The sequence below is a fragment of the Podospora bellae-mahoneyi genome, chromosome 7, assembly GCF_035222275.1.
Source record: "Podospora bellae-mahoneyi strain CBS 112042 chromosome 7, whole genome shotgun sequence".
Lineage (NCBI taxonomy): Eukaryota > Fungi > Ascomycota > Sordariomycetes > Sordariales > Podosporaceae > Podospora > Podospora bellae-mahoneyi.
Genome location: NC_085886.1, coordinates 1,464,533 through 1,490,359, shown reverse-complemented (window position 1 = coordinate 1,490,359; position 25,827 = coordinate 1,464,533). Strand labels below are relative to the sequence as shown.

At 51.0% G+C, this 25,827-nt stretch overlaps 6 protein-coding genes across 6 annotated transcripts; 3 read left to right on the top strand and 3 right to left on the bottom strand.

Annotated features, from left to right (window-relative positions):
* Nucleotides 1-4,479: 4,479 nt before the first annotated feature.
* On the top strand, nt 4,480-5,349 carry QC761_706320 (uncharacterized protein; the record flags this gene model as incomplete). Its single annotated transcript, XM_062882186.1, has 3 exons — nt 4,480-4,510; nt 4,951-5,164; nt 5,313-5,349. The coding sequence occupies 3 exons, from the start codon at nt 4,480-4,482 to the stop codon at nt 5,347-5,349; spliced, it is 282 nt and encodes a 93-aa protein (XP_062728197.1).
* Nucleotides 5,350-5,831: 482 nt separating this feature from the next.
* Nucleotides 5,832-7,562, top strand: QC761_0106000 (uncharacterized protein; the record flags this gene model as incomplete). The annotated part of the gene is made up of 3 exons (XM_062873168.1): nt 5,832-6,718; nt 6,789-7,166; nt 7,231-7,562. Exons 1-3 carry the CDS (start codon nt 5,947-5,949, stop codon nt 7,560-7,562), a joined length of 1,482 nt encoding a protein of 493 aa, XP_062728196.1. The 5' UTR covers nt 5,832-5,946.
* Nucleotides 7,563-9,985: 2,423 nt separating this feature from the next.
* Nucleotides 9,986-12,520, bottom strand: QC761_706310 (uncharacterized protein; the record flags this gene model as incomplete). The annotated part of the gene is made up of 1 exon (XM_062882185.1): nt 9,986-12,520. The coding sequence occupies one exon, from the start codon at nt 12,518-12,520 to the stop codon at nt 9,986-9,988; it is 2,535 nt and encodes an 844-aa protein (XP_062728195.1).
* Nucleotides 12,521-13,141: 621 nt separating this feature from the next.
* Nucleotides 13,142-18,532, top strand: QC761_0105970 (uncharacterized protein; the record flags this gene model as incomplete). Its single annotated transcript, XM_062873166.1, has 8 exons — nt 13,142-13,271; nt 13,323-13,910; nt 13,976-15,644; nt 15,697-16,029; nt 16,105-16,250; nt 16,322-16,435; nt 16,502-17,298; nt 17,370-18,532. The coding sequence occupies 8 exons, from the start codon at nt 13,142-13,144 to the stop codon at nt 17,667-17,669; spliced, it is 4,077 nt and encodes a 1,358-aa protein (XP_062728193.1). The 3' UTR covers nt 17,670-18,532.
* QC761_0105980 (uncharacterized protein) lies at nt 13,157-13,668 on the bottom strand (the record flags this gene model as incomplete). The annotated part of the gene is made up of 2 exons (XM_062873167.1): nt 13,157-13,548; nt 13,650-13,668. The coding sequence occupies 2 exons, from the start codon at nt 13,666-13,668 to the stop codon at nt 13,157-13,159; spliced, it is 411 nt and encodes a 136-aa protein (XP_062728194.1).
* QC761_706280 (uncharacterized protein) lies at nt 17,822-18,724 on the bottom strand (the record flags this gene model as incomplete). Its single annotated transcript, XM_062882184.1, has 1 exon — nt 17,822-18,724. The coding sequence occupies one exon, from the start codon at nt 18,722-18,724 to the stop codon at nt 17,822-17,824; it is 903 nt and encodes a 300-aa protein (XP_062728192.1).
* Nucleotides 18,725-25,827: the final 7,103 nt, after the last annotated feature.

Genomic DNA, 25,827 nt, shown 5'->3' with positions numbered 1-25,827 from the left:
GTGGCTCTTCAGCATCCAAGCAGACGCTTATCGCTCACAGCCAGCCCCCAGTTCCATGCGTCGTCACACACAAGTCCAGCACCTACGCATGCTCTTCAGCCCCCGTCATCCCCGTCATTCATGGCTCGAAGACTAGCTTACTAGCTAGCTCTCTGCTTCGTCTCTCCTCGTCTTTTCAGTGTGTTCCTCCGGGCTTCACTTCTCGGTGCCGAAACATAAAGGCAGAATACACCCCCGTGCCGTAGAGAAGCAGACAAGATGGGGCCGGACGGGAACTGCTCCAACAAAAGAGGCCCTCGGCTACCGGAGTGCCAGTAACACGATTCGGTCATTCCTCTCTGGGGAAAAGGAGGGTTACTTGTGTGGGGGCACTGATCGTCCCGTCCCTGGGCCCGGCAAGCGGTGCGAAAGATTGGCTTCCCACCGTCTATCATCGCTTCCACCATGGACTCTTGGCGTCCGAGACCATACAACGACGCTTGACTTTACCTGACGTTTGAACCAGTTAGGTGTAGATGTCATGTGATGAATCCTGTCATGGGACGATCCTTACTTCAGCAGAGCATTAGGCGGAACAAAGTCAGATACAGGACGGGCTAACACCTTGCTCCTCAGGTTGCTTTCGATCCCGTCGTCTCACCGTTCTAGTTGTATACATCCGCTCTGTCAATGCGGCATGCTCCATCGGCCACTGAACTGTACCGTTCAGGTTATTGTTTTGAAACGCCTTAACGAAGGGTCCCAGCCATTGCTGATGTCGTACCAAACTTGGGAGTCGTCCTGTGCTTGGCTACTTCAGCCACAGATGCACTTTCGTTTCATCGAACATAAGTCGCCAACACCCACACTCCATCGGCCCGTCCAAGCCCCGGTTTGGCATGGCTTGCTGACGACGACATGACGGACGACATGGACGGGCTGCTGAGATCGATGGCTGTTTCCAGGTTTCTATTTCCAAACTCGCCAGGTCGACGCTCAACCAGACACTTGCCGCATCCTGACAGATGCCATGGCACCCACCCACCAACTACCACCTCCCGTCAAAGTCAAGCGCGCCTTTGCTTACGCATACCCCACGATATGGGGCCAAGTTACATTGCCATCTACATTTGAGATCAAGCATCGCCAAAGTTGAACGGATGTCGGGCATTTCCAGACCTCTTCTCGGTGTCCTGATTGGAACGGCACGGAAATAGGACGTCGCGGCTCGCTCATAATCATCTCATAAGCAGCCACAGTACAGGACCGTCTTTTCTGCGACTAAATGACTATCGACGCAAAATTTCAATATGCGCCGAACATTAGGCCGGGCGTTTTATCGGTCCTCCTGCGTCGGTCCCGAGACTGCAATGTTCTTTTCTACCACGGAAGTTGCAGCGAACTAACTGAATAACGGGGGGAGAGTCGAGCAGACTGGCACCCATGCTCTTGCCATGCCATACTGGTCGAGACACTCTGTTGGCACTTGTTCTTTTGGCCCTAAAGACACCAAACCGCCTCTCATGAGAATATGGTTCACCAAACCAATGAGCCAACCATAAGGCTTCTGACAGCCAGTTCCCTCGGACTCGCATTGACGCCCTGATTGCCTAACCGTATATCTGGACATGGACGCCTGGGGGCAAATCCTCCACGCGTCAAGATGCAATACTACCCATCCAGCTCTCTTTTTAAGGGCAGACTTTCTTTCCTACTGGTCGCCTCTTCTTTCTGCCTTGGACCTAGCAACTATGAGAGCTCTTTTTGACTTGACGTCCTGTGGAGGAGCCGGACTTCCGCCGCACAATCTTATCTGCCGTGCTGAGCGGCCTATCGGTAGTTGTTGAAAGTTCATGGTTGCAATCCGATGTGAGTTTTCTCGGATGAAGCCGTCATTCAGTACATGAAGCTGACTACGAGCTTGGGGGATTATCATGGTCCCGTCCAGGCGTGATCTCGCTCCCCGAAAGGGCTTGCCCATCCATCTAGTGTTCTGTCGGCTGCGGTTATCTGTCTGGCACGATCACCACCATTGTCTAGAACGTTGGCAGATCCCCAAGAGACACTGCCGCTCGATGACCTCCTCGCATTCCCGCGCGGCATATTGGAGAGCATCGATCTTTCGTCACAGTTTTCGGCATCCGCGAGTTATGCTGTATGCTTCCATGACCAAGGTGCTGCAAGCGCAGCATCCGGCTTTCCTCTAGAACCGCCTGGTCTTTGCACGACTGGCCGTTTTGTATTCCGTACCAGCCGCCAAGGGCGCTGGTGACAGCGATGACGACTCGGATTCCGGGCTGGGCGAACAAGAGCCGAGTGTTGTGCTGCAGACTGCAACATACCCGCATGCAGAGTTGAAACTTTGAAACTGCGGCTAATTCTACCCCAAACCCCAGGCCATCATCTTCCCCGCCCTCGTCCACCAATGTGTTGTCGAACCTAATTAATTTGACGGGACTTCTCGAAATCTTCGAGTGAAGATCACGGAACCAGACAGTGTCTGTGTGTAGTGCGTTGTCTCTAGGTTCGCTGACTCCGATCCGTTGAAAAACCATCCGGCTCGAGCGCACGTCACGCGCTTGACGAAAGGACCTTTTCTTCGTCTCTTTTTGTTCCCTTCGTCTCATATATCTTCCTGATGATCAGATGAGCAAGCGCATTGCGGATGAACTGTCGATCACTTTTTCAGATTCAGACGAGATGCACTTCCAAGTAGCAGCAACGGAAATTTGGGGAGAGCTCCAAGATGACATAAAGTCACATTGTAGCTCTTTGGAACCGGAGACTTTAACCAGTCGAATGGCTGTCTATATACCTGGCTTTTCCCCTTACAAGTTCTCCAAGACTAGCCAAATTGACGGATCGGGCAAGCAGGGGTTGTCTTGGACGATAGACGAGGAGACAGAATCCGGGTAAATCTGCGGTTCTCCAGATTTTGGCCTGCTACACTTCATATACCGTCCAACGGTTACCTTTCTTGGCTGGCACTCTAGTGTTGTCTCCGCTCTTTTCGGCTCTTCATATCGGCGTATGGCTGGGGTAGGTCTGGCCGGGGAAGGAAGAGGAGGGTACATCATTTAATATATGAGTGTGCGTTGTGCAATATGGGGTACTCCAGGTTCCTGGAAAGACTTTATATTGGGGCAGGAAGGAAGCTTATGTTGACCCGAAAAGGAAAACGGAAAGGGGGGTGTGAGACTATATTGCGGGAATTCTCCGAGACGACGAATTGTTGCCTACAATCCGATCAACATGCCGGGGCGAGTTTACACGACCGGGAGCACAAACATCATACACTTTCGATTGTACCTCCGAAGTTCGCTCGTCTCTACACGCAGGAATGCTGTAATGAAGGGGGGACTTTTCCGGATGGTATATCTCGTCTGGAGGGACGACTAGAGGCCGAAGATCTGCAACGTTACCTGTTACCGGAATCAACAACGGCTATTGTTCAACTTTTTATGGCCCCTAGCTACTCTTTTCTACCAAACACCAATCGAGAGACCGAAGACCGGAAAGCAAATTTGACCTACCCTGTCGACGACAGATTGCTAGAAGCCTGGCGCAAATGCCGCCATTTGGTCAATATACGGCAAATTCCATCTTTCATTCCCAACTTACCGGGGGGTTTTCGCTGAGATTTGGTGCCTGACTGGTTGGTTGTGACCAGGACAACTTAGCGCTGTCATGGGGGTGAAAGTAGGCTGAATGGTATGGTGTTACGGTATGGTTGTGAGGTTGATGCTATTGGGTGAACCGGTCGGGGGAGGATGCCGGATATCGAGGAAGTTAATCTATGGTTCCATTGGTTGTTTTCTTCTCGTGATGAATGGCTTTGATGAATGCCGAGTGGTAAGTCAGAATTCTGTTGTCTTTCCGGTCAGGGGCACTCAACAGTCACTTTACACATACAAGGCTACTAGACGGGTGCGAGCAAGGTCCAAGATTGTCTGCCGAAAGCGCCGGAGATGCTGTCAGTCTGAGCGAGTGATTTCACGGTAAAGGCCTGATCTCGGGCGAAGAGCAACTTGTTGTGTACACACCCTCCCGTCATCAGGGAACAAAATCCGGGAGACAGATTCGCCAGAGTTTTGCTACTGTGTCGAGCTTTCGTCTCATGCTTTTCCCGCTTGAGTTTGGCACTGCTGTCCCGGTGGACCTGCGGACTGCGGGCTGGGAAAAATAGTATGTGTTTGAGGTTGGCCGGAGATGGTTTTAATTCCGGCGCGGCCGGCCGGCTGGGTGTTTTTTGTTGTTTGGGTTCATCGGCTGGTTTAACTGCTCAGTGGCATGATTTGTGTCAGTTATGGGGCTGACAGAGATGTACACGATGGGTGTTGTGCAGAGGGTATCGCCGAGTGGGAGTGGTGCTGCGCTCTTTGGAGCTAACTGTTTCTTGCTTGCTTCATCCTTACGGTGACTGGAAACAGAATTGTGGTGCTTTATGCAGTGATTCTCGCTAGTGGTAAAGCCTTGGGGCCGGCCTGGGCGTCTCCGTTCATGCTCGGCTTCCGTATCTGGCTTCTTCTGGGTGAGAGCAACGTAGATATCTTCACCCCGGGCATAGAACTGCTCAACTAGGGAGCTTAGCCGGTGAGTTACCATATCTTCATGCTGAGCTTGGCTCTCCCGGAGGGGTAAAGAGTAACAAGATGGGGCGGGGTGGTGGCTGAAGGCGGGTTGTCTTTACAGGATGTGTCTTAGGCGCAGATTACCTTCGACTTGGAACACATGCTGGAGCCGTGAAGGGAGACTAAATACGAGGTCGGGGCTATTGCCACTGGATGGGTGATGAGAAGCTGCATGAGTATATAAATTTGTGCTGTGCTATTGCTCTGGGTATGCTTGGTTGGTGTCTTTGAACCAGTTGGCTATAATAGTGTTTGAGTTAGAAGGGGCAAGATACCTGGTATGTTTGGGGGCAGCAAGGGAGATGACGACAGCCCTTCAGCATGACGCTGATAGATTTAGATCAATATTGGCCGGGGAGGTGTGTGAGTGCCTTTTCGGGGTCCCGGTCTGTTCTACTGTCCTTGCTGAACGCCCAGGGAATACAAAACAGATATGGCGAAAAGCCGAGGGAGATATTACCCAGTGGGACTTTTTGTCTCTACGTATGCAAACTATCTCGAGCATCACCAGCGGCTGAAACATCGCCGTCAGCTAACCAATGGACATACCAAAGGTATGTTGTTCCGATTTTAGTCACAATCCTTTCTCCTTCGGCCGACTAACCCGGAAGAGTAGTTCAGTATGGGTCTTCCCGTGGTTCGCTATTTCATTCTTTCCCAAACTTCTGACCCCTTTTCTGCAACTAGCCTCCAACAAAACAGTAACCCGATACAACCTTTCGGGATCTTTTCGTCGTAAACTCCCTGATAATCGTCAAGCTGACAGATGCGATTTAATCTATGTTGTTGAGCTGATCCCAGACATCCTCTGGACATGTATAGAGAGCCTGAAACACAAAATATGAGTTTTACGAAGTCAAGGTACAGACATAACAATGCGGTGTTGTCAATCTGTCTCTCGATCAGTTTTGAAGACCTCTAGATTCGATGACCTTGAAGGCTTATTGGACCTCGTTGAAACCTGTAAGCTAGGAATGTGGATGTCTATCTATCCACCTATTCGTTCTCATGGGAGAGTTGTCTAGTTGGTAGTCTCTATCGTTTTGTCTACTACGTATCAGCTGCTGTGGTCAAAGATGGCGTGTGGATTGGCTGATACGGGCAACAGCAGCTGAAGATGCGATTGGTAAGATATCAGCGTTCAGCTGAACAAGTATGATCATGTACTGCCTGAGTAAACCCCGCTCCTGTTTTTCAGCCTTCGGCCCTCGAGATGCGAGTCGCCAAGCTTATTTCTCTCAGCTCTTAGGTTTTCTGTGACAGCGAAGAGAGAAAGTCAGCACAGTCCACCGAAAGTTAGGCTTACATATGTCACAGTTGCATCATTTTACACCCAATGGAAGACTCTAAATTACCAGTTGGAGAGATGATACAGTCAATCGACAACGCAGACGACAATAACAGAGTTCCAGTTACTATCATGGCGACTCCTGACAGTGTTTTCCGTGCGCCTAGCGACATAGGATCAACAACTCCACATGCAATTCCGGACCATCAAGACTCCAGGTCGCCAACGGTAGAGGAAAAGCTGTCGGCTGATGGTGTAGTCAACGGCAACACCGCAACTCTCGACGAGGTGACCAGTGATTCCTCTGGCCTTGAGGGAATAGAACCGCCAACTCTAGGCGCGGTTCTAGACCATCATGAATTCACACAGGTGAGAGGAGGGACGCTTCAGGGAAAGCGAAGGCAAACACTCTCTACCTTCCGATCGAACATATCAGTCATGACAAATGTGTCCTTGGAGCAAATAAACCCCAACTATGCCAATCCGGACCGCACAGTCTCCCGCCACGACACATTGTGTCACGTCGGCAGAGCCGACGCCTGGCGGCGTGGTTTCGACGAGACACGAGATACATTGCCACTTACGGCTCAGGAACAGGATCGTCGAATGTACAGCTTCGCCGGCAAGATGATCAAGCGCCAGGAGTCGGTATCCCGCCGAGAGTTGGTATTCTGCCGCTTTGAGAGACTCAGCGTCTTCAATATCTTGAGGGCCCAGCATAAGCTTGTGCTTTTGTCCGAGAAACTGCACTACGATGAGGCATGCAATGGATTTGATGACCCGTCCTTTGATGGTCTTGGAGAATCGTTGCAGGAATATGGTACGTGTTGTCATAATCCGCACATTCCTACTCAGATACGTTTCGACCTTTAGTACCAACATGGAGGCAGTGCGAGCCATCGAGAGCTTCCAAGTTCTCGATAGCAAAAAAGCGCCAGAGCCTTCGTCTGTCAAGCCCATGGCGGCAAATCTCGCCCATAAGCTTCACGAGCCCCATTACTGGGATGGACCAGACGCTCTTAACTTGTTTGACATTGCCGGGGCTCATGAGGCATCTGCCCCGCAGGAAAAGGAGAAGTCTTCTATGGGAAAGCAAGCTGAGTTTTTGCCGCCAAATGATGTGACAGTGTTGGATCAAGTCACATCCTCGGTTGGCGGCATGCGTCTCTGGTTCCAGATGCGGGCTCCAGTATTTATGCTGGACCAAGAGGGGGAAAAGCAGCGCTTGCTCCTTAGAAAGAAAGGTCTTGAAGGAGGAATCGGCAATGGTGTGTCAAGGCCTTCCTAACTATCTCTTGCATGTAACCATCACTAATCACAGTAATTTTGTAGCCGGAACCCGTAGAATCCTCCATGATGCTCAGGCTCGTATGGGCCCGCTTCATATTTCGCCCAAAGTGGACTTCTTCGTCCGTCTTGTTGCATGTCTGTTTGGAGGGGTGTCTATTGTTGTCCCCATGGTTATACTGTTCATTGTAAGGCACTCAAACGTATTGACTCTTATCTTGACGGTGGTGTTCGTCCTCCTGACAGCCCTCACCCTTGCTGTGCTGTCTAGTGGAACTATACCGACGTCGTTGGAGTCTTTGTTGGGAGCCACAGCGGCATATGCAGCGGTGTTGGTGGTGTTTGTTGGGAATGCTTCGCTCTCTTCTACCGGTTAAATTCTTTGGTGAGATATCGACCAGGGGCTTGATTAGGTAGGTAAGCAACTATACAACTTCAAGAACATGTCTGTATCACAAATACACCAAAGGCACAAGTACGTATGTTTTTTCAACGAATTTTGTATGAAGATTACTTCAACCGAACTGAAGCCGTAGGAGTGAGAAAGTTTGCATGTATTTCCCTGGGTTATCACCGTAGTGCTTTGTACCCTCTTGCTAAAACGAGCAACGCTCTAAATAGGGCTTTCTGTTTGTCAATGTCTCCTAGTGACATGTACAGACTACAGACAACGGGGGTGACATCAAGAATCGGACGTAAAAGCCTCCATTTCAAGCCACTGCTCTTCGAAGTCACCGACATTTTGACAAAAGAGCTTTGAAACCTTGTCACTGGGTCGCCGGCTTCCCACTCGCCATTCCAGACGACTGCCCCCCAGTGAAGCCCGAGCCATGTACTTGACACCCCATTCCTACAGATGCGTGCTCCAATAATATTTCCTCCCTTTTACTGTTCCTCTCGTAGAAGGAGGTACATATGCCAAAAATTCGTGAAAATCATCCGGGTGATACTTCTTCTCGCAGCTCAAGAACAGCAGAAAGCTCACTTCGGCCTCCTCTATCACTGGCATGTTCCCCAGTACTCTCGCAAATGCATCCAACACTTCCTCCACAGCATCCTCAAACTGGCACTGCCCGAAGGACATTAGGGTACTCATCTAGCCACCTCACCGGTTCTACAACCCTCATATGTCGTTCCCCATCTCTCCTATTGGTCTCCAGCAGTGGAGGGCAGTGCAAGTCGTCGGTGATGCGGTATCCCACATCCACGCGAGTTTCATCTCGTAGACCACGAAAATACCAGCCCCCCCTTGGCGTAGCTGCCCTTAGCTCAACCTTCAGCTTCTTCAACCGCGGCCAAAAGGGTGGTCTTGGTGGATCGGCAGTCAGGTCGTAGTCCGGTACCATCTCCGTCGTCGGTGGCCAGAAAATCGTAGAGTCTCCAAACAGCTGGACACTAAATTCCTCGACGCCCTGGGACCAAACCCGCAATGCTGAGCTGACGGGGTAGTGCGAAAACTGGGGGGAGACCAAGTCGGGAATGGGCTTGCTCTGATCAATAAGTTCAGAAAAGGCGTAGTCGGGATAGGACCTGGGCACATTGATTCACTTTAGGGCTGGGAGAGACTCAAGATTGAGAAAAACTGCTTTGCCAAAATTGTGCCGGGAGTCTCGCCGTGGTCCTGCTCATGGATGAAAAAAAAAAAAAAAAAAAAAAAACCTCTACGGCTAGATGCCGGCTGTCAGGCAGGCGTTCCTCAATGTCCGTCAAACTCGAGTATAATGCAACCGAGAAGCTTGGTCAACATTGAGATGATGACCGAAAGGTCGATGGGGTGTTGTTTAAGCCAGTTGTTGCGACGGCCTGTGAAGCGAGAGTCGACGAAATCATGGAAGCTGGGGGATACAGTGAGCAAGCTCTTCTGGGTGCTGCGATCTGAGAAGTGTACGAAACGCTGGAGTATTTCGTCAGGAAAGGCAGTGTCTCGGTCACATATCACCAGGCGAAAAGGGACGAAAAGTAAGGAGGAAAGAAGCCCCAATTTTGATTGATGTAGTAGTTAAACTCCAAAACCCAGCAAAGCCCAGCAATTATGATCAACTACTGTCTCCACCTTCCAGTCCCACAGCAGCCATTTCTGATGGTCGGTTTGTGTGAGTGTTGCAGGGCATAGGTGAGCAGTCACGAAGTTTAGTGACGGGAGTAAACGCAGCCGGTGTCGTTAAATAAGGGCATGATTGGAATGACACACGCCATCTGAATCACACAGGTGAGACAGTGATAAAAGCGCCCATCCCGTATTCGATGCGAGAACTTTACAATTGTTGAGCTTTTTCTGTGTTTTTTGTGGTGCGAGGCGGCCACCAGCCAACTTAAAAACGCCCACTTCAGCCCCGGTTTACCCATCAAACACTAAAACACAGCATCTGACCATTTAGGTTCGATAAAGCGTGACTCGATGACTTCACCACAGAGAATGTTGCAGATTCACCCCATCTGTGAGGCCTATCAAATCTCATCACATCTGGAAGACGGCCAAATCGGAAAAGCAACACCGGAAGTTTCTGCTCATCTGGGATATCCAGGAAAAACAGCGTAAGAAATTCGGCCCATCGCCGTCTCAAATTTGTTCCTTTGAATGACGCTCTAGACTATTAACTGGAAAAAGAAACAACCCAAATAGTATGATGTGATTGTTTTACAACGGCATGTTACAAATACCTTATCCTTAAGGGAGGCTTCGTTGTTTATTTACTTAGCCCCTGAACCCCTTACACAGGCCCCACATCTATCTGGAGTCGCCCTGCCGCAAACAGCACACCTCAGATCATCCCGACAATCCACCGCATTTCAGATTCGCCTAACCTGTTTTCCCATTTTCACCACAGTGGAACCTCGTAAGCTCAGCAATGGCATCTCCAAACCTAGCACCCAAACTGCCAGCGTACGCGCCCATGGTGCTCTCCTCCCAGGCAGTCTTGTGCGACAAAGAAGCCAAGTTCATCAACTTTGGACCGCCGCCTCCAGCTTGGCCCTTGCCCCGAGCTGGAGCAGCGATAATATTGACACCGCTGCGCAACTCCACCTCTGCCACGGCATGCTGGGCACTCCCACATGTGCCACTAGAAAGACTGCCAAGTCCAATGATAGTGTGAAGCCCCTTCCGGACCGGACCACCGCCCCGCCAAACGCTGCCTGACGTTCCGTCCTCGAGCTGGATGGTGATGGTTTGACAGTCACCACTCAGATACCCTTCTTCTCCTATATGGACAGGGTAGTACAGCTGTAAAGTGCTCTGACCTTGGACTTCACCGCTGACGAGGTCATCAAACACCAACACGTCATTTCTCCAGATTTTGAGCTGGTGACGAGGCCCAATGACAGGCGGGCGGCTGAGGCATGCTTTATCGTTGTCTAGCAAGCGGACAACATTGATGAACAAGGCCTCTTGGCTTTCCTCGCCACTGTTGATGCTAGCGCTAAATTCCTTGCCAACAGGAAGACAGCGAGCCCACCCAGTCCTGACCTCGTGGCTGAGAGTACGGCCGAGGTATTGTATCATCCTTTCCACTAGATCCTGCACAGCTTGTGACTTGGCGCAGGCTTCCAAGAGCCATGCTCCCGCCGTGGACACGTCGCAGTGACCGCCACGGATATTGTCAGAGAGCGTGATCTTCTCAGCGGCCTCACCGAGCACAAGCCGTGTGTACACTCGGTTGGTACCCAGCAGTTCGACGACAGCGTCGATATCACTGCTACCCTCCAAGATTTGCCGTATCGCAGAACTGATGAACATGAGCTCGGGCCCGAACCACTCCAGCGCGGGTGCTTCCGATGCCACGGTCAGTCGCCGTCCGTTGTCAGCTTCTACTACGTAGGTGGCTAGTGGTAGGTTGTTGCTGTTGGGCTGGCTCTCGCTTGTGGCGGTTGGCTCAAAAACCAGATCGTAAACGACCTCATCTTCACTGTCTGCCTGATGGACCTGGAGCAAGTCCGGAATGATGTTTTCCTTGGAGAGTGATTGCCAAGTGGGATTCAGCGAGCTAGCACGGTCTTTGTCCACAAACTGGAGAGACATCTCGCCTGTTGAGGCCGAGGGCAAAAGGATGGGGTGCGTGGCCGTGAACTGTAAGCCCGGGTAGTCGTGGAGTGAGTAGAGCGGTCTCATACCGCGTCGGGGGGCGCTGACAAACGCCACACGTCTGGTTCCTGGAGGGCCTCCGCTGTCTGTAGCATCTGGAGATAGGACCACATCGCCAGGCTCGACATTGCATATCTTCTTCAGCTTCTCCCCGACAGGCCCGGCCATGACGACCTCCACATTACTAGAGAAGCAAGAGGATGACTGCGGCGGCTTGTAATACCCCTTGTTCTTTGCGAACTCGTCCACAAGATAGTAGCTGATCGTCCGTGAAATCGGGAAACGTCCCATACCGGGAATAACCAGGAGGTCATAATCATCAAGATGCGTGGCGCCTAGGTCACCCCAATCAAGAAAGCCTGAGCTGAGCCAGCCGCGGTACTGCCGCCAGGTATCGGGGTGGATGCTACCAAACGTGCTGCCGCTAAGCTGAGGGGCTGTCGTGATCAGTTCATTGTATACATCGCGGATGGTATTATCCGAGGCGCCACACGCAGCCAACTTGGCAAAGTGGCAGAACATCTCGAGATCGGCATCGCGCCAGGTGCCTTGTCCCGCCTGTCCTTGCTTCAGGTTGCGGTAGGCGGCTGAGACGAGCAGCTTTCGGTACCGGGACGCGAGGTCTTCCGAGGGCTCAGTGATGCCGAAGAAGGTGCGGTAGAACTGGATCATGAGAGCTGTTGCCTGGTTGTTGATATGGTTGTTGAATTCCGAGACGGCCGTGTTGGCCTTGTCAATGTCGATGGTTCCCTGCCTATCCCGGACGTTGTTGTAAAAGGCCTTGATGAGCAAGGCCGCGGCGCCGGCGGCGAACTTGTCCTTGTCCAACCCGTCTGCTGTGAGCTCGGATGGAGCGAGGTCGGGTTTGTAGTCTGGGAAGACGAGGGTCCGCATGTTCCCGTTTTTCCAGCGGAAGTCGAGCGTCTTCTGAAGGTACGCCACCGTCATTTTGATGCACGGATGTGTTGAGAAGTTGAAGCCAGTGTTGACCTGGGACATTTTGAAGATGTCCCTGACCTGCACGGGATGACGTGCCGGCGGTGTTGGATCATCTGGATTCACTGGCGTCGTGCCTCCAAAAAGCTTCTCGAAAAGCTTCCCAAGGCCGAGGAAATCGACGCCCGCCCTGGTCACGGTGGGTAAGTTCCCGGGAGTTGGTGTTGAGCCATGAGATGGAACAGGATCAAACTGGCCGACGTCTGGCACGTTGTCAATGATGTCTTCATAGCCGCTGAAGGAGCCGAAAGCCGCCATGATGGTGTCTTTGCCTCAGAGTCCTGGCAAACGGTGGACACGAAGCCATGGACTGGAGGTGAGAGACGCTTCATCACGTATAAGAGCCTGGAGCTTGGGATCATCCCAAACTCGCTGCAAACGCTCCGCTTCATAGCCACCTCACAATCAATAGCTGAGCTGAGTTGAAGCTGAACACTGCGGAAATATATCAGCACAAAACAAACTATTGATAGGACTAATGCAAATCTCGGGTGGTGGCAGAGCTCTGATATCCAGAGTATGGGTATCTGATGTGGGGAGGAGACTGCGTGAGAGGTCTAGAACTGTTCGAAATGGGTTAGCTAAATCTCTAGTGTTAAGCTGAAGATCCAAAGCTCTCTAGCCTCTCTACTCCAGGGTTGCATTTCGGCTTGTTCCATCTTCTCCAAAGCAAACAATAGGCTCACAGGAAACGCCGGCTCATGCATTGTCTCCTCAAAGCTGGGAATAGGTAGACTTGCAGTTGGGGGACCTAATAAGACCATATAGTATAGATAGATCAGTAGAAGAACTTTGAATGCACTTCCATCTTTCTTCGCTTCAACAGCTTTTTGTCAACAGCATTCTGCTCTCGCCATTGCACCTGCCAAAACCGACACCATGGCAGACGCTATGTCATACCTGGCCAGTGCACACAGCTCTTCTGGTGGTGCCTGCCGGGGCCCGCAGAGCAGGGCCTATCGGAGAGCTTTGCACCGTTACGCCAAGCAAATCAACGCTCTTCCTTCTTGTAAGTTCAATTTTCTCAAACCTCAAGAGTTCTTTTCTCATTTCGGACCAGATGCCAAGGCTTTTCACAAGAACAATCCGCAGTGCTTCGGACTCCCGCGGAGTTACTCGGTGCGTGTCGTCCAGGACGACAATGCCCAGGCCGCTCCAGCTGCTGCCCAAGCTATTGAAGGCAAGACCATTGTGATCGGTCAACATGGTTCTGACAGCAGCGGCCTGCAGCTGGGCAGTGTTGGCGTCAAGCCCTCTGATGTGAACTGGTTCTCTTCGACCAATAGCTATGTCTTTGACACGGTGCTTGAGCAACCGTCAGCCCAGCTTTTTCCTCAACTGAAAGCATCGCGAGTCTCTGGATATGTGAGTCTTGAGGGCAACGCACCTGCAGCCTCAATTGCCATCGGATCGGACGTTATCAATGTCAAGCTCGACAAGAAGGCGAGCTGGTACGATGTCGAGGTCGCAGCCAATGCTGGCGCCTACCTCGACACGCACAAGTCGACGCTGGCTTGGGATGTCAAGTCTGACAAGTGGACTAACGCCAGCTGGGAAGAGGGCAAATTTACCTGGGGTTACGACATCGCCAATAGAGGGAATGACTTGCAGGAGGATTGGGTCGCTGAGAATATGTTTCTTGACAACTGTATGTTTCTCCTCCCCTGCTATCTTCAGGTTGGAGCCAGGACGAGTACTGAACTACCTGCACAGACTCCGATCCCCCAACTGAGTTTAACCTCACCATGGACCTGTACGGCCCGGACTACACATGCATCATCGGAGAGAGCACCGATGATGGTGCCTTCATCAACACCACCATCACGAATCGACGTCTTGTGCCCCCTGCCCCAGCCCAACGTAGTCAATCGGCCATCAAGTCTGTCTTCCCAGTCAAGTGGAAAATTCAGATGACCCCCTTCGCCGATAGCTTCGTGGGAGCCTACGAAGACTCTGAAGGCGTGATTTACGCTGTCAAGGGGTCGCTTCGTCTGGAAGAGAGCGCCGATGAATCTGTCATTGCTGCTAGCATGACTGAGGACCTCAGCATCGTCGAAGGCACCGAGAAGTCGTTTTCTGTCATGTCCGTCGCAGAGGCACCGTCTTTTATTATGGCTGCTGCTGCTGATGCACCCCCCAAAGCCAAGCTGGCCGTCCATCAACTTATGACCTTTGACCCCATGGTACAGGACAAGGAGGATCCTTCCGGCTACCGCGACTCTGTGGCAACGGTGGCTATGAAGGACTTTCAGAACATCATTATCTATCACATGGACGAGGATCTGAGGACTACCTTCATCAGCGCCTCTCAAGTACACCTTGAGCCTGAGGTGCTGGCAGTCGCCAATGACGATCCGGGCAATGCAGCGTGGTACAAAACGCTCCAGGTTCCCCTTATCACATCTGTGCTTGCACAAGGCACTACCGAATGGGGCAAACACTGCAACGGAGCTCGCGCAACTGCACGGCTCAAGTCGATCCCCGCCGAGAGTGAGGTCTACAAGCGGCACTCGGCCAAGCTCTATCGGTACCGCTATTTCGAGAGGTTTCCCGCCATGAAGGAGTTCCTGTCTGATCAACGCAATGGGGGCCACAAGGAAGACTTGAAGAAGTTTGCCGACAGAATGAAGGAGCAGTTCAAAGCCAAGACATCGGGACTCGGCGCCGGCAATCCTGACTTTGAAAAGAACCTCGCAAGCGCCCTTGCTGAGATCGACAACTTGGCCAAATGGGCGCGCGACAAGAACTTGTATTGGGCTATGCAGCTTCTGTACTGGGTCCAAAACTCGGCCGTCCAGATGTGGTACGGCCAGTACATGTCTGGCAGTGTGTCGAGCTCCGTGGCCATGCGGTTGAAGCAGTTGAACACGCTGTTTGGCATTCTTGAGGACAACGCCAACAACACGAAGCCTGGAGGCAAGAGCTTTATGCAAGCCTTCAATGAAGAAGTCAGGTTGTACCAGATGACGGCAATCATCCCGCAGATGGTCGATCTGACCGGCAACACAAAGCAGGACATTGACGACTTGGTAAAGGAGTGTCTCGATCAGTACATCAAGCAGTACCAGAATATCGACATGGAGGCGCACAAGGAGGCCATCGAGGCCGCGCTGTTGCTCTATCAACAGGACGAACTGCGCCGCAAGGTTTTCAAGATGTTGTTTGCGCTTTCCCGCACCAGTAGCACCTTGGGCTCATGGGGTGCCACGATTGAGTTATGGCATCGTGAACTGTACAACAGGCCATGGTTTCAGAATGTTGCCAAAATTGCCAATTCGGTCCGGGTGCTTACCGTCCTCACCAGTGTTGTCGTACTCGTCCAGCCTCTTTTGACTGGCGAATGGAGGAGCATGTCGCCAGAGCAGAAGGTGAAGTGGGGATTGTAAGTTTCTTTCTGTTTGTTTTCCAGTACTTTTGACTTGAGATACTGACAGAGCATGCAGTGCCCTCGGCGGTCTGGCTGGTATGCTCATCATCGAAGTTGCCCAAGGCACCTTGCGTTTGTACCAATTCTGGGGCGACATGGCCGCTAAGCGGTGGTATGAGAAGCTTGGTACCGCCTTTGGCTGGGAAGGTGCCGTCAACCAGATTGAGAATGGCGCTTTGCGAGTTCAAAAGGGATTCGGCAGCTGGTTCACTCGTACTGCCGAGCAGACCAAGGACTTGGCTGCTCGAATTGCTGCCAAGGAGGAGGGGTTGCTCGAGTTCAGCAGATTTGAGAAGATATTTGGCAGGAATGTTGGGGAGTTCATGGGAGCTGTTCTTGGGTGAGTTTCTTCCATTCAGCCCAAATAAAGGGGCTTTGTTTGTGTGTGGCAGCATGGCTGACTCTTTCTCACTAGCGTGGTCTTGGGCATTGTCAGTATTGTCTTGATCCTCATCGAACTCGACTCGAACAAGGACGGTTTGCTCCAGGCGATGGACTGGATCATGTTCACTTCATCTGTCATTCAAGTGGCCGGGATTATCCTCGGATGGGTTGCCGCAGGTAAGTTCACCCTCCCAGTCGTCTTGATGACCCAGAGTGGTGAGACTGACTCCTAATTCCTCTCGGTCTAGGTCTCGGGGCTGCCTATTCAGGTCTCGCTCTCGTTGCCGCATGGTCAGGGCCTATCGCTATCGTCTTTGCTGTCATCGGAATAATCCTGTTCCTTGTCTGGTATTTTACCACTGGTATGTACCCGTCACTTCTGAACCTCCATGTGTACGCTTCCTCCTTGCTGATTACCTCACGTCCAGACCACCGCGATCCAATCCAGAAGTTTGTGGAAGACAAGGCCCGGCCCGCAGGACTTTGGGTAGACAACCCGATGCAAGCATCCGACTACATTCGTACCGTGCCTGCTGTCGACCAAAACCCATCCCTTCCTGGCCTGACTTTCAAGGGACCAATGCGGCGGGCCGGCGATATTGGCCAGGAAGACACCAGCTCCATTGACGCCAAGTATCTGCATCTCGGTAAGACCGATGGCACCGTCGACCTCGGCGACGCTCTAGACTACACATCCGACACCATCTGGAGCTTTGAGACAGACGCCTATGGCAAGAGCTTGATCTACACCAAGCGCATCATCCAGGAAAAGGACCGCAAGCGAGCAGTGCTGTGGTATTTGTCGACGGACGGCAGCAACAACGCCATCGTTAAGCAACGCCCCGGCGCCGACCCCGAGTGGAAGGCGTTGCTTCCTTCCTTGCAGTGGGAGGTCGAGGTCCTAGAGCCGCCAAAGGTTGACGGCAAGAAGAACGTGCTGGCAAGCAAGGCGCGCATTCGCCGAGGCAACCTCGATCTGGGACGCACCTTTGACAGAGGCAACAAGCAGCCCGGCGGACTGGTACTGGTGGATGTTGGACAGTATGAAGAGGCTGTCAAGAAGTATCGCCTCAGGGACATAATGTACCGCCAGGGTCACGGACCTCGGCCAGAGCTACCAGGGCCTGCGGTGCCATTTTATGTCTGGGAGGTTGAAATGGAGGCAATGGGCCCTGGAAACTTGGAGTACAGCTCGCCCAAGTGGGTGTTGACCAACAAACTCAAGGTAAATTCCACCCTACTTCCCAACGTCATGTACACAATTAGGAAAATGCTGACACATGTTGACCCAACAAGAATGAACGCAACTACCCGAAATTCGACTATGAGCCGAGTGATGCCATGCGCTGGTCCATCTCGCCCCCGCTCGACGCCAACAGCTTTGAGCTCATCACGGCCGCGGGCCAGGACGGCGGTATCGTGAAGCAAAAGGACGGTGTCGAGCCACCGCTCATGTCGCCAACCACGTACACAGTGACGTGCACCGTGACGCGCGGTGGCAAGGATCTCGTGTCGTGCCAGGCTAACTTTACACTCGAGGTGATTACTGAGGAGGAGCTAGCCAAGAGGGGTGATGAGGGGGATGACGAGGAATGAAGGGCTGGAAGGAGAATTAGCTCTGCGCAAGTCCCTAGCGAGACGAGTAGGCAGCTCCTCTTATTATTGAAGACTTTTAACCTTCATAACCATCCCAACTTGCTAACCCCATTCATAGACATCCCGGAATTCTCTCTTACTTTCCCTCATTCTCAACCTTGAAAGCCCCCTTTTTTATCACAACACTCTTCATCGCCTCTTTTTGGCAGACACTTGACCACAGATATCATGTCTTCGTCAGCAAGCCCAGACTCAATCGCCCGCTTGTATAATGAGCCACATAACTGGGTTAGGAGCGTCTCGGCGCCTGCACCTTCCGCAGCGGCCGTGATAAGCTGAGTGCTGTTGTAGCAGTCCTTTATGGTAGCCTGAGCTGACCAATCCTCCCTGAGAATCTTGTCAACTTTAAGCTTTGAGTAAGCAGAGGCCATCGGCCCAGCCTCGAGCACCTGCCCAAAGGCGTCAAGGTCCAGCCCCTGTGCCGAAGCCAGGTTCGCGGCCTCGGCCAGGCCGACGGTCACGGTGATGAGGAAGGTGTTGACGGCGTATTTCATCTTGAGGCCGGAGCCGACGGGGCCGCAGTAGATGGCTGCGCTGGTCATGGGCTGGATGTAAGGTCTGATGCTGTCTGCGAGGGAGGGGTTGTTTGCGGCTAGCATGCCGACTAGACGGCCTTGCTGGGCTGGGATTTTGCTGCCGCTGACGGGCATCTCGATGAAGGTCCCGCCTGCGGTTGTGATTGAGGTGTTGAGGTGCTGGCTGAAGGGGACGGAGACGGAGGAGGTGTTGACTAGGGTTTTGTTGCGGAGGTGAGGGATTAGGTCGGGGGTGAGGATGGAGAGGATGGCTTGTTCGTTGAAGAGCATTAGGAAGATGAGGTCGGATTGGTGGATTAGTTGGAGGGGGTTTGCGGCTGGTTTGACGGTGCTGCCGGGTTGGAGGAGGGGGGGGTATTTTGAGGGGGAGCGGTTCCAGACTGTGAGGCGGAAGTGGTGGGATAGGTTGAGGGCCATGGGGGTGCCCATTGTGCCTAGGCCTAGGAAGCCGAGGCGCATTGTGGGAGGGTATTGGAGGTTGGGTTGGGAGGTTTAATCTGTGGTTGAGCTGTGGTTGAAGTAAGAGTACATAAGCTCATTCTTTATCTGGTCTATCTGATCATGTCATTCACAGGGCGTGGGGTATCCCGTGCCACCGATTATTCATCAGGGCCAATAGTAAAGCGTCTCCTTCCTGTCACAGAACTTAGGGACTCTCTACAGGCACCTACTCACACCAGGCGGCAGACATTACCGGTACATCTAGGAACAAAATCACAACTGCTCCGAGAAGCCGGGCAGGCTCTTCGAGGTCTCGACACTCGAGTCATCATATCAAGCGGCTTAGACAACCACAAACTTCACAGCGACATACCTAAATCACAATAACATCAAACCGTCCCTGTGCTTCATCAAGAGAAAAAAGTTTTCATATTTGATTAAAATTATGTATTGATCCTCACCACCCTCGTCGCTACCTACTCACCTCAAACTCTCCCTTTTCCCACCAGGGGAAGGAAAAAAGGAAGAGCTTTTTCTCAAACACTCTTTTACTCAACCCACCTAGTTAGTTAGTTTAGTTATATCTCCCATCCCCACGATGCTCACGACCCCTATGCTCCATATGATGACGGTAGCACTTCCCATCAATGTAAACTGCCCGAACAGTGATTGCCGCCGGGGTAGGGCAAGCGGCCCTCTGGAGAACGTGGCTGCAGGGATGGGTGCGGACGGCAGGTTTGTTCTTGACCACGCAGCCGCAGGCCCAGATGTTGGAGGTGTAGATGCACATTTTGTGCTGATGTTTGTGGGTTGAGTGGGGGGGGAGGGGAAGGGGGGGTAAATACTTACCTGCTTGAGGTGGTGGGTGTTGGTAGATTGGTGATAGGGGTGAGTGAGTGAGTGATAATGACGATGATGAGAAGTTGTGGTAAGATGGATGGGGTGGAAGAGTTGGTTGTATAGTCTGTGGGGATTTGTGTAGCGGAGAATATACAATGGGATTGTCTGATGGGATATTACATTAGGGATTGATGTCTTTGTCTGTTCTCTTCTTCCTATCTTCCCCGTATATTGGGCTTTGTCTTGAGTCCTGAAATAGCTTCATTCACAAACGGTGCTTGGTAGGTAGGCTCTTGAGGCGCAGAATTAACTTTGCAGAGAAGAGGCTGTAGCTGGACTTCCCAGGATGGTTCAATATGGCTAACGGCAGGTCTCTAGTAAATTCAGGTAACTTAGGTAAGGGTGAGGTTCAAGCAAACATTTACAATTCTGAGGGCATCATGGAGGCATCGAGTTACCTTATCTTTAATCCCTCGGTCTTGAGGAGAAGAATGCACTTGATTACGGTCAGAAATATGTCATCCAGGGTTAAGAACAGTGTTGTTAAAAATAAAAAAGAATGTTTTTATTGCATTTATGTTTTGATTGTCATCACACAGTAATTAATACTTGCCTCACCTACTTTGCCTTGACTTACCTTACTTACCTTACTTACCTTACTTACCTAACTTGCCCCTACTTACCTTGCTCTACGCTTGCCTCTTTGCCTTCCTCCACGCTTGGCACTTCGTCCGAGTCATTCAGGTTGGGAGTATCTTGAGTGAGAAAATCGAATTTCTCTCTGATCCTGTTCTCGCGCTTGATCTCCAGTTTCCCATCATTGTCCTTGTCCAGAGGATCGGGAACATCGGGCTGGTGAATAGGGCAGGGCCAATCTCGTGCTTTCGGCGCGACAACAGCGTTGGAGCATTCAAGAACCTCATGGGTAGTAACAGGGTGGCATGTCCAGATTTTCTCTCTGTGGGGAATAGTGTCACAGCCGCAGTAGACGCAGTTGGCGTAGTATTCAAACATCTTGAATGAGATATGTGGTTGGTGTTGGTGGTGGTTTGGTTGGTTTGGTTGGTGAAGTGTTGATATCTGAGTCTTTACGTAGGTAGATACCTATCTATCAAAAAGGCTCGAGAGTTTGATAATGGTCATGAGAGAAGAGATGAGGCATGAAGGAAAGGCAAGGATGCTTAAGTAGACCGACATCTGGTTAATGTTGTGTTATGAATAACGATATTATCAATACGGATGATGACCGTTTATAGAGAAAAATACTGAAGTATCTACATCACTCACTCTGTTTCAAGTCCGTTGGTCTTTCTCTTGCAATAATTGGCGTCATGGAGCCCCATATGCTCTGTTCGTGGAAGAAATGCTGGAAAGCTGGTTGGTACTTATACGGAGTTTCCTTGCTGATACCTCTTCTTAACTCCAGAGAAGAGGTATACTTATTATATGGTCGGCAGTCTTTGGTGTTATGCCTTTATCAGTACTCTGATAGGTAATCTCTAAAATTACATTCACTGGTTACGTGTTCTGGGAGATAATACAGTCGTTAGTAGATATGAGATATACACAAGGTAACATTGGGAACGTAGGTAGATGATATTTTTTGATAAATTCGGTTTTTGATTTTGTTGGCTCTCACTCAGCTTGGGTCATGTCTATAGAACCAGATCCTTGACAATACTTGACTTCAGACTCCAACTAAAAGTCGAGACTAAATCTCAACGGGATATGTCTACGGCGCACTACGATTGTCTCCGGTAGCACCCAAAACACCACTGCCACGGCAGTAAACCACAGAACATACAAAATACAGAAGGCCACAACCGCATATACGATGAAAAGCCCCATCTCCAGAAGCTTGAACCCCAAGTGAACTAGGTCCATGATATCCATGGTGCTTGGCCATTCGATGTTGCGGTTGAACTTCCTCGAATAATTTGGTGGGAAACAAGAATCCATGACGGCAATACACTTGATAGCTGCTCTTAAATAGATGAAAGCCGTAAGGCTCAACTGGAGAGAACAATGAGATTGTTCATGAGCCAGAGCTGTTAACCTGCTTAACGTGGTCATTGCTAAGTGGACAAAGATACCGGATGGGCAGGTGTTAGTAGCACTGCTTTGGGGACAATCACGTGGTTTCAACACTCCAGTACAACACCTGTTACAACAAAACAAACACTTTTGCCCTTCAGACAATACTATTTCAGCACCGCCGTGATCATTCACGACACAAAACTTCTCCCCTAGTGGGAGGAGTGAGGGATGAGGTAGCAGACTTTGTTGGGTTGATTGATGAGTTGATCATTTTTGAACATATTTGATATAATAAAAAAACTTTTTTCCTCTGGAATATTCATTTTCTCTTCTTGACCATTGAAATTTGAATGTGATTACCTACCTACGTACGAAACGGCCGTTGTTTCTTTGCCTGCTTATCAACTTCCTACTACCTGGAAGAAGAGATGCTGTTCTGTGTCGCAACCCGCGCTCTTACAATATCTTCAAACTTCAAACAAGGACTGAGTCCTAGAAGAAGGCCTGCTGACGTACCTAGGTGTGTTATTGCGACGTATCTGTTTGCAGCAAGTATGTGGGCGAACTGCTACGAGAGCTATAATGGCTGAGATGCCTGTAAAACAAAGCTTGCTTACCTACCTACCCTCTTCTATCAGCCTATTTTGTGTACCTTCTCAGAAGGCAAGATGAAGAGATAAAGCATTTTTCTTAATAGTGCCACTTACTATTTTAAGAACTTGAACCCAAAGAACACGAAGGAAGACAAAGCCTTTACTATTCATTCGACCACAGTCCATTGTCCCATCAGATAGATATATAAATAAACCCGCTCTTCCCCGCCTCAAATTCTCTCATCCCATCATCATCATCATCATCACCATTTCCTACTTCCGGTAAGTAACCAACCACTACATCATCTCTTCCTATCCGAGACTATGGGTTCAGGGTCCGTCAAGCAGTGATTTTGTTCTTCTCAGACTCTCTGGTCAACTGACAAGGGTGCAGTTCGTTTGCCATGCCGACTTTGATCTCGTTGCCAACCGTGAAGATGTCGACATGTCTTCGGCCTGCAATCCAGTCTTCTTGCATGAGCTTCCCAAAGCTTTCCTCAGGGCCGTTCACGCCTTGAATAGTGGACATCTTCGTTATACCTGGCCGTATTATCTGCCCTTCCCAACAACAGACAGCTTTTTTGAGCCTCTTCCAGGAGATATCATTACCCTCTTGTCTCGATCACCAGTGTTAGAGTCAGATGCCGGGCACCTCATGGCCCCAGAAAAGCTCACCTGCGTTTCCGACCCTTACACTGACGACCACAACAGGCCATTGATTCCACACGACTACTCTACGTTTCTCCATTTATCCAACAAGTACCATGCAGATCTGCAAGAGTGGATCATGCAGCTTGGTGTTAATGTTCTGTCAAAAACGCAGTTTATGGAGGAACTAAGTTTGTTTATTACGAACGAAACACACAACTTTCGGTCAATGCCCGATTCGTGGCACGCGAAGATTAGTAAAGTGCTATGTGACCTTCTTGAAGACCACATGGGCGACATATTGAAGCTCCAGATCGTCCCCTTACGTGACGGTCGATGGGTCTCCGCAAAGTCCGAAGATTTATTAGGCATACCGCTTGATGACAACGGCTTGGTCGTACCCAAAGGACTTGGACTGGCAGAGGTTTCCCCTCAGGCTGCGAAGAACTCTCACAGAAGGCGGCTAGCAGAGAGTTTAGGTGCAAGGAGGGTTCAACAGGCAGATGTCTGCGAAAGGATATTAGCAGCACCTCGGGTACGGCCCAGTGTCGATGTTCAAGATACTTCACATCGTGCCTTGATAAGCCACGCTCAGTTTCTCTACCGGGCTGGGTGGACAGCAGGACGGACGAAGGCCGACCTCTGGCTTGTTGCGGAAAACTTTCGCCCTTGTCGAGCTTCCCGAATTTATGTGCGCTCTGACGACCCATTTTCTGCTAGCCAACTCTTGGCCTCACACGAACACTCATTCGCGTTTCTCCATGAAGAGGCGTCGCCACCACTTACCCACTGTCCGAACTGGATCGATTGGTTGCAGTTAAATCTACACGTTGCCGTTTTTCCTCGTCTCGTCGACCCGAACGGCCCTGACAATCTGGGCTTTGTCCTATCTGCCGACTTTCGATCCCTGACTGAGCAGTCAGAGTGTAACAAATGGCTAGAATTTCTTTGTCGAAGGTGGGAACACTACCGCTATTATGTAGTGAACGACGCAGAATCCGAGTCAGAATCCATATCCCTCGCCGAATCAGAAAAAGCGACCCTGAAAACCTCGAGGCAGCGTTTGAGATCAGAGCTGGCAACCCTAAGTGTCTGTTGCATCGATGATGACAACGTCCGCCGCTCTCTTGATAGGACTTTTCTGCCACGGCAAGACGGCAGTTGCAACACGCAGAAGCAACGCGAGATGAAGTGTTAAGACTCCATCAACACCTCCATGCGAGTCTGACAGATGAAAATGAAGGCTATACGAGGTATGGCGACGTTATCTCATTTTGTGGTATTTGAAGTTAATGAGAGGCAACAGGAAAGCATTTGCAGAGTTTAAGCTGCTGTTTCTCCTGAAAGGGGAGTGAGTCTGCTTCTGTGGGTGTTTGGCTCAGCACCGACGATTGCGTGTGGGATGGCCCGGGTTGCGTGAAACGGACGCCACGCATCATCCAGCACTATCCAGAGCTTGAATCATTCTTCAGTGACTCGCTAAAAATTCCGAATGCTGCACTGAAAGACCTCGTCAACGAGGCTCGTCGTATAGTTCTGTCAGATTCGCTAGAGTATATCCAGCAAGTTCTCAAGGCCACCAGCGCACTAATCCAACCAAAAGCGTGGAAGGAGAATCGGGATGCTGGGGTGTTGCAGCTGAAGGCATTAAATATATTCCCAGTATGGTTGGGAGAATCCGGGGGACAGTTCTACCAGCTCAGATCTGCCATACCCGGCCTTCGCGGGGGTGACTGGTATATTGCGGATCGTCCACATCTGCTTGCAAGTTCTGAAGGGAGAGTGGCCCTCCTGACCATGAGCTTATCAAATATGCGAGCTTGTTCGAACCTGTTCTAGCTCCTTCAACTGGAGGATCGCATGTTGTCAAAAGTGGCAGTCAAGGTGTCGCATGTCCAAAACGACGCTGGACATAGCCCTGTCCACACTATGAGCCTTCGTGCCAAAGCACACCACATTGCCCGGTATGCTATTGAACCGCTTTACTTCCTCCGACTCCCGACCATTCTCCCGCTTGACCTTCGTCCATGTCTATATCATAGGTAGACTTGAGAGTATAGCAGTCACTGACAGCTCGCCTCTGCAGTCTCCTTTCTAGCAACACCAGTATCACGGAGAGGCGAGCTATCGTATCGCAGCTCAATCACATTCATGTATCCCTACTGGGAAAAATTGAGTTCGATTGGGAGATAAAAGGTACTGGGCAACGGGGCCGGACCGAAACTGGTGCCATGGCCCTACATCTGCATCCAATATGCTCGACGCATACATATCCTCGGAGGAAGCGGTTTTAGAGTTCTCATCTCTTGAATTACTGGAGGAGCTTCGGGTATGGCTGAACATCGTGGACGGCGAATGCACATCGTTGCTACACCACGTTCTCACCGAAAGGAACGCCGAAAGAGTTGACGCGAGCTTTCGCAGGAGAGGCATGCCGGAAGACGTCCCAGAATGGGACGACGTAGCAGATTCTATGGAGCAAGGTGAGTTCTCTGGCGCCATGATAGGACCCGCCGAGCCCGTCATCTAACATACATACCTAACCCAATCAACCATCTCATCGTGCAAGCGGTGCGCCAGCATTACGCTTTCACCCGCTCCTACCGCGGGAGACCTGTCAACGGGCGATCGCGAATTTCAGAAATCACATGGAGAGCAAAGTCATTCTAGCAGAAACCACAACAGCGCTGGGAACTCCAAGGACAGTGGTGGTGTAAGGCCGGTGGCAGGGCTTTACAAGGAGTATCTTGAGTCTCGGGAACCCGCCGCCAACCACACTTTTCACGACATCAAGGATGGTATTGTTCCGCTGAGACCTTTGTCTGTTACCTTTGGGGGAATGAGGCACAACGACCCGCAGTTTATGGGAGAATACATGGTGAGATACGGACACCTTGCTTGCTGAAGTCCTCCCCGTGAGATAAGTACGGTACTCATAGCTGACGGGGAATGCTGCCAGGTCTCGGAATACTTATCACGATCCCTTGGCGATGGTTATCAACC